This window comes from Micromys minutus (genome assembly GCF_963924665.1).
Source record: "Micromys minutus genome assembly, chromosome: 13".
In the NCBI taxonomy this organism is placed as follows: domain Eukaryota; kingdom Metazoa; phylum Chordata; class Mammalia; order Rodentia; family Muridae; genus Micromys; species Micromys minutus.
This window is the reverse complement of record NC_137982.1, coordinates 19,622,190-19,630,183: the sequence shown is the minus strand read 5'-3', so window position 1 is coordinate 19,630,183 and position 7,994 is coordinate 19,622,190. Positions and strand designations below refer to the sequence as shown.

Genomic DNA, 7,994 nt, shown 5'->3' with positions numbered 1-7,994 from the left:
TCTGCAGTTCAAAATAAATTCTGCCTTTGGTCAACATTTTGGATGCAATTCAAAGTTTCTCATAAAATAAACATATTTTAAAGAGTGTTTTGAATTTCACTGCATAATATCTAGCCAACAGAAATGACAGTGGTGTCTTCAAGGTTTATGATACGTCAGATCAATAGCCATTATGCAGACCTAGCAGGACGGCCAGGGGGATTGCCTTCCTCTGCGCAGCCCCCAACCACTGGCAGGAAGGAACCTCCCAGAGATAGTCCCCAGGAAAACGCAACTTAGTGTTCGCTTAATAGGAAAACTATTCTTTTCTGATAAAAAAGAAAGTAAGCTGGTTTCTAGTCAGAAAAGCAAAATGTTGATTAAAATAATCTGAACAAGAGTTTTTCCACAATTGGAGAGTATTTTTTTACATCTGCATAATATCAAATTGTTTCCAAGTACGAGCTTGAACTGAAAATGCCCATCACAACAGATTGTAAATTTTTTTTCTGCTGCTTTCAAAGAGCCTCAATCATTTCTCCTGCTTCCCTGCTAAAATATTTGCTATTTTATTTAAACATTTTTTGAAAAATGAACATTCTGAGACTTTGCAGCATTATTGAGAAAAGCTGTCCATACTTTCCCATGTTGTTGAATGTGTTTATCTGCTGATTATAAAATGTGTTAAACAGTATTTTAGAAACAACAAAAATGCAGCGCTGCACTTTGATTAATTCAGTGAACAAAGCATATGCTGGCTGTTCTGTCCCATGGAAGTCAGGGATGGTCACTAGAGTCTCGCAGAGAGCAGCTCTGGCATTGAGTAGTGTTCTGTCCCAGTTAGCTTTGGGCTCTCACTGTCTCAGGGGCAGATCCCTTCGGACTGCGCTGCTCATGCCCGCTGCCCTCCTGTCCTCTTTCTGCCGTTTCTGCAGGTTGGAAGCTGTGTACTGTGGATGTTACCCACTCTGTCCCAAAGACCTGGTTTATCCTGAAATCTTCCCAGGTAGCTGCTCTCGTGTGCTTTTTCTTTGTTGTGATTTAATGCAGGGTTCATGCTAAACTAAAAGTTTGAAAATAAACTTAAGTAGGAGCAATTGTTTATTTGGCAAGTCAACACGTTAGTGTTAAGGAAAATTTTATGTGTTTTAATACATTAGAGTAAGCTTATATTTACCATCTGTTCTTTTAAGATAACAAAAGAAGCAAGTTTTCAAATAGCATTCTTTATTGTTAGCATACACATCTCATAATGACGGATTTTTATAAGCAGGTCAGTACTGCTGCAATTGCTAACAGATTTTTTTTAATGATACACACAGAAAATTCAAGGATTGGAAGTCATACCAAATTCTTTAAACAATTGACTAGTTAATAATATGCAACTGTTGTACAGAGTACGTACGACTATGGTGCTGGGTCTTTGAAAAAAAATCTCATCACTAAATATATCACATATGCATTGTGCTGCATTAGAATAATGTATTTTAATCACCCAGAGGAGATGTCTAAACAGCACAACTACACAGTCTTATTTAGCATCAAACATCCTTGTGAGCTGAGGTAACCTTATAAAATCATGCTTAAATAATGTAAAACATGAGGCGGCACAGAGCAATATGCATTTTTAATTAGTAAAGTGACTAATATCGAGTGTGTGCTTTGAGGTTTTTGTTTCATTAAAAATGTATCTGTTTTTCCTGCAGCTGAGTATCTGTATTCCACACCTGAACAGCTTTCAAAAAGGCTCAAGAGTTTCTGCAAGAGACCAGATATTATAAGAAAACATCTTTATAAGGTAGCTATTGAGAGGAAATTTACGTGATAGAAATGCCACATTTAAGTACAAAGAAAATTTTTTTAAAAACCATCTAATTAACATACTAATGTTTAAAGGAAACATGCTAGGGAGGGGTACTGGTTGTTACACTAACAGGGATTAATTAAACTGGATGCCAGTTGTATTAACCTAGGTCTTAGGAAATACGTGCGCTCCATGCACAGAACATGCTTTCTTTTTAATTTATTGTTTTCTAAGATGACTGTCCTGTACATTTAGCCTCAAGAGGCTTATAAAAATGAACCTGGATTAATGTAACTCATTAGTGTAAAAGGAAGGAAAGGAAAGAGTCCACATTATACTAATAAGAATAAGCCTTTTTCCCCATCATAATGAAATCTTAAGTCCTCAAAAATTTAGCTGAATGGCATTAGTGAAGTTTGCTGTTGGCTTTTGAACTACAATAAAGACACCTTTCAAAGTTGTATTCCCTCCATCCTGTTTAAAATGACATAATAAAAATTTTGTTTATTTAGATTCAGATCCATGGGTCTTAGCTGAAAACAACATGCCAAACGGTTCATATTAATAGTACCGTCAGCAGTCACCTCTCCCCTTCCCCGAATCCAGCCTCTTACACTGCTGAAACAGCACAGAGAGCCCCCAACATGGTATGGAACTGAAGTAGGGACTGCTTTTCTGGGGTTCAGAGGTAGCTCCAGGCCATGACTAATTCACCCTTTGATGGTCTTTGACCATAGTATCTTCATTTTTCATAAGGCTGCTGTAGTTTACAATCTCATACTTTTATAATCCAAAAACTTCTAATTTTCTTTGTTAACATAACATTTCAGCATGAAATACACTCCTGCCTTTTTCCTCTCTTGTTTCAAGTCCTAAAATACATGTTTACATAGTGGTGCATGAAAACATGACTTTATTTCTCCAGGAAACAGTTAAACTTCAGGAAAAAGGGAGAGAACCAAAAATGCAATTTAACACCCAATTTCAAGCTCATTATCTTTCATTGTCTATTAACTTGGTGATGGTTCAGAAGGTAGCTCATGATAGTTTAAAATGCTGACTGCACACTTCCAGCCTTCAGTGTGGCTTCTGTAGTGGATACTGTTGCATCGTGCATGTGAAGCCTTCAAAGAGTCCAGGCCTCCAAGGTTTGCCCAGAGTATGCTCCTTCTACAGTGCAGGCCTACCTCTGTTCACATACTGCCTGCCTGGGTCAGTCCCCCATGGGATAGGCAGACAGAACATGAAGATTATGAAAGTGAAGGAAGCAGAAGTTTTGGCCTTAAGTGGATTCATGTTATATTTGTGATGTGAACCTACTTCAGTAAGTTCACAACTAAAATACCAATTTTTTGTTATGCTTCAAGAAAAGAATTGATAAGATGTTTACAGATGTGCTGTACCTTCAAACGTATTTATGTTAAAGTTGGTTAGGCTCGAGCCCTGTTAGCACACGTCAGATGTAGATGTGCTTCTACATCTGAGTCTTGAACTGTTTCACAAGGTCCTACAATAGTAGTCTGCAGTTCGAAAGGAAACAGATTTCTAGCTGACCTTTTTCAATAGAATTACCACCCTTCTGGGATGGAGTGTTTGTTTTACAAATAAGTAGAAAAAATCTGAAGGAATGTTAGCTTGGTGTATGATGTTAATATACCAGATTCTTCACGTACTTAAAAAATAACTCACACTTGAACTGCTCTGATAAAAATTTCTAGTCTTCACATGATAAACCTGCAACTCAATGTTTTATAAATTACTAACCTATAAGAATTTGCATGTATATTTTTAAAGTATTTTTGCAATGCATTTTAATTTTAAATCTATGGTATGACTTCATATATATCCTCATTGATAGATATTAGTGATAATTGTATCTAAAAATGTTCTCCAAATTTAAAGAGCTATCTAAAATGATAAGTAATCGAGAGCTTTGAGACAAATGACCCATTCTGAGGCACTGGATTAGAAACGCTGGGAATGGTCTCGTTTGGATTGTTAGAGTTACACAGGTCGTACAGGTAGGAATGGATTGACCAAAAGGTAGCGTGTCTCACTGCCGTGCCTCAGTGCTCCTGTCCTCCACAGGAGACTTATCTTGTGTAACAGCTTTTAAATCTTTTCTCTTCTTCCTTTTATTTCCTTCCATTGGACAGCTTTATTTTATTTTATTTTATTTTATTTTTTGCTTTTGTAAAGCATATGCTTCCAAGATCTAAAAGGACAGAATGTCACTGGATTCCTCAATTTGTTCCTTTTACAGTTTCTACCTCTTCTTGTTACAGATTTATGTTTAAAATCATCAGGGCTTTTTACCTTATAGAGTTTATCTTGAGGGTAGACTTCTCATAAGGAGTCACACTTAGAAATTTGATGACTGGGGTAAGACTATTAATATATAATTATTTCTTATATGAGCTAACTTATAACTTCAAATCAGAAAATTAACATTGTCATATAAGAAAATATTAAGTTTAGATAAAATTATCACTATTATCTAAGAACATATTAATTTTTACATATAAAACATCAATATGACTGCCACTTGCAGCAAGATTTGAAGTAGACACAGAACTGCTTCACTCTTGGTGTTCTTTTGTGTCTTAAAATTACTTTCTGCATTAGAACCCTATGGCCTTTTCACCTGAATGATTTAGATCATACCTCCTTTCATATGTATGTATCTGAGTGTGTGTGTATGTTTGTGTGTGTGGTATTATGTATATATTTATCTATCTTCCTGTCTCTCTCACATACATATACACAAACATACAAAATCATTGGAAAAGTCTAACTTAAAATGTAAAATTTTTTAATAATCTTAAAATTCTAAAGCCTTTTTATTGCTTTAAAAAGTCTAAGAAAACTTATTAAAAAGTGTACATGTATGAATTTCATACAGGTTTTGACTGTGACTTTCTCCTGACATTAAGCTGTGTTTTGCTCCAGGTGGGAAATTGCACTATCCATCTACTTCTACAAGGAGAAAAGTTTAATTTCTCACACAGTCAGAGCGAGCCCCTCTGGAGCACTCAGCTGCTGTAAACAGGTTTCTAGTAGGACAGACAGAGGTATATTAACGCTTACAACGCCAACAGCACCCTTTCTACAAGCAAGGCTGGGCCTAATACTATTTTAACCTGTGCCTCACTCCAATACTTCGAACAGTTGTGTGAGACTAGCACTTTATGCTTTTAAATAACCTTTCTTCCTCTTACTTTGAACTGCTTTGAGAAAAGCAGTGGTCCCTCATCTTCAGTATTGCAGATGGAACAGGAACACAGTGGAGCTGGTATGTGAGGCCGGCATCACCTGGACTGACAGCAGAGGCTTCATGTCCATCCTGTTCATCACTCGTTTTGATTTAAAACTGAGTAATGGGTTGTGAGTGTATGGAGTATGTGCATCTGTGTATGTCTATGTGTATCTGTGTGTGCATGTGCACACACGTGTGCACATGTGCCTGTGCTTTTATATAAGCAAGAGTCTGTGTATGTATGTCTGTGTGTCTTTGTGTCTGTATATGTGTATCTACATGTGTCTGTGTCTGTCTCTCCCCCTCTCCCTCTCCCTCTCTCTCTCTCTCTCTCTCTCTCTCTCTCTCTCTCTCTCTCTCTCTCTCTCTCTCTCTCTCTTTCTCTCTCTCTGTGTGTGTGTGTGTGTGTTCGTCTATGTGTATGTTGTGGGTGCTTGTGTATCAGGGGAAAGGAAGATTGTGTCCTTTTTACTTTTTTGAGAGTGGCCTGTAGTTTCTTAAGGTTTTTAGAAGGTAACTGATTTATATTCTGTCCTTTTTAAGTTTTTCAACAGTTGAGACCTATAAAATCTATTATTTGAAGGAAAGAATTTTCAGATTTTTGTCTAAAACTAATTCCAAACAATGATTATGCTTACAAAGCAGACTAGATGCCCAGAAAAGCCATTTGAGTTGTCTTAGTGCTGTGGGGCTCCAGCCATCCAAACCACAGCCATGCTGCTTCTGAGCCCTCCTCAGGAGACCGCCGCATTTTAATTTGAGCATATAGTCTAAAAATGGACAAGGTGTTTCCCAGCAGTGTTAGCACTACTCTGAAATCTACTTCTTCCTGAGAAAATGCAAAGGTCTATAGTGATAGCTTAAATATTAATAAATCTTAAATAAATATTTTAAAATCTCCAAGCACCACCTGTGAACTACAATGCCAGTTCTCAGTCTTAAGCTCTTTCTCTTTTTTCTGTCTTCCATAGCCTGTTATTCTCCACCTCCTTACCCTCCCACCCCCCTGTGATTTTATGTGGTTTGTCCCTGTTTGGACCAGTTCACCTTGGCTGAGATTTGTCTTTCTCCCTAGGTAGGTTCTTGGCCTATGGGTTACTCATCTGCAGTTCTGGATTTTTTTCTTTAAACCATAATAGCATTTTCCCCTAAGGAAGTGCTATAATGAAATAATGAATAAAACCCATTTGGAAATGTGAAGCACCTTATAAATTCCATGTACTAGTAAAGGCATTTATCTTGTGTCCTTGCTACTTAAGAGTAGAATTCCCATTGGCAACACTGTGCATTAAGAGTCCCGTGCACCATTTTTGTGTAAGAGTTAAGACAGGTGCTGAACTCCAAAGAGCAGCCATGTATGGCGTGAACCAGGAATGTGTGCAGCAGTGTCCCCATGTGCAAACTGCTCCCTCTTGCAGTTGAAACGCAGCGACACTAAAGCTGTCAGGAGCAGGGCATTCTCGGGGTGGTGGGACTTGGTGGGTTTGGGGTTAGAATTGGAGAGATGAGGCGAGTTTGCACCATGAGTTTCCTCATTCTCCTGTCTCGGGGCCTGTGCTTATTCACTGGTTTCTAATCTCTTCCTCCCCCTTGTTACAGGGTGAAGTGGCTCCATTTTCTTGGGCAGCCCTACATGGTAAATTCAGGTCTCTGCTCACAACAGAACCCAGGGAAGATTTGTGACAGATGGGGCTAAGTCGCAAACTTGCAGCCTAAGGCAGAATCTGAAGAACTTTCCAGAGTGTGCCCATATTTACCTGATCAGAGAGAAAAGAAAATCTGCAGAGGAAGCCGAGCCTGGCTGCTTGTCATAGCTGACACAGAGCCATCTGCCACAAACCTGTGGCGGCTTCAGATCTCCAATCCCTGCCACCACCCCAACTCAAATTAAATACAGATTCCTAGAGACGTTATGATGGTTACACATGTCCTCAGCATCACATGTAGGAGACTGTTCAAAAAAAATATGTGGCCTGTTGTATAACCGCACTCATGTATCCCATATGTGGTGCCACATTGAATTTCCGGTTGAATCCGTTTTTATCCTTTGTACTGGATGACATGGTGCCTGAATTCTTTCTTTCTGCCGACTCGATGGCAGCCAAACTGCAGCTTCAAACACTCACACTTGGCTGAGTTTCTACCTGGGTTGCCAGGTTATCGTCGGAGCCTTCTTGTGTCCTCAAAGGGCCACGGGGCCTAGAAAGAGGATCAGAATGCTACTGAACTAATTGGGCAGCCATCTCAAAGCTGCTGTAGGCAAAGGGCTGCTTTAGCACTTTTCTTTTAGCAAATTAATGACTCTCTGGCAAAGGAGTTTTTAAGTGAAGGTATTAATAAGGGGTCTGGCAGGTATTCCCATGATTCACAGAGTTTCATTTGCATTTAATTAATCTTAAAGAAACTTGCAAGATAAACAGCTGTAATTCGGACAAACATGGCAGATTCAGTGAGTAAAGTCCTTTCATCCATAAAATGAACAAGAGATAGTTGTTTCAAAATTTTTTCCCTGTGGGTAAAAATAGAAAAATCAGAATGCTCATAACAAATCATAATTTGTTACAAAATTCTTAAAAACACTGCATCCAACTATATATTCTTTTTGAGATCAGTCATTTATGATTCGTGTACTCAGGCTGCTCTGTTTGTTGGTGTAAAGATGTTTTAAATGGCTGGATTGTAAAATAAATTTTTAATAAACTGCCCGCTGCAATTTTAATTAGCATATTCATTTGTGTCTAAGTGTGTGCACCTATCTGTGTTTCTTACTGACTGTTTCCTTGTGTCAGTATAGACAGAATACAATTGTCTCTTGTAAAGATGAACAAGAATCTGTGTTACAAATGTTTGCTACATATTATGACATTTCCAAGACTTTCTTTGCATTCTGGAAAGCAGGAGGTAAACATTTGTAGTCATTAAGGTAAAGTCTGTTGATAAACCATCTTCTGTTTA

At 38.1% G+C, this 7,994-nt stretch overlaps 1 protein-coding gene across 4 annotated transcripts in view; it reads left to right on the top strand.

Moving 5' to 3' along the window:
* GTDC1 (glycosyltransferase like domain containing 1) overlaps positions 1-7,741 on the top strand; it is a 335,697-nt gene extending 327,956 nt beyond the window's left edge. For 3 of the 4 annotated variants that reach the window (XM_080928239.1, XM_080928236.1, XM_080928238.1), the window contains 4 exons: positions 915-985; positions 1,686-1,777; positions 6,011-6,114; positions 6,639-7,741. In XM_080928239.1, the coding sequence (XP_080784365.1) occupies positions 915-985; positions 1,686-1,777; positions 6,011-6,114; positions 6,639-6,735 (364 nt within the window). In that variant the 3' untranslated portion in view covers positions 6,736-7,741. The remainder of the gene's footprint in view (positions 1-914; positions 986-1,685; positions 1,778-6,010; positions 6,115-6,638) is intronic. The other variant, XM_080928237.1, reaches the window with a different exon arrangement.
* The last annotated feature ends 253 nt before the right edge of the window (positions 7,742-7,994 follow it).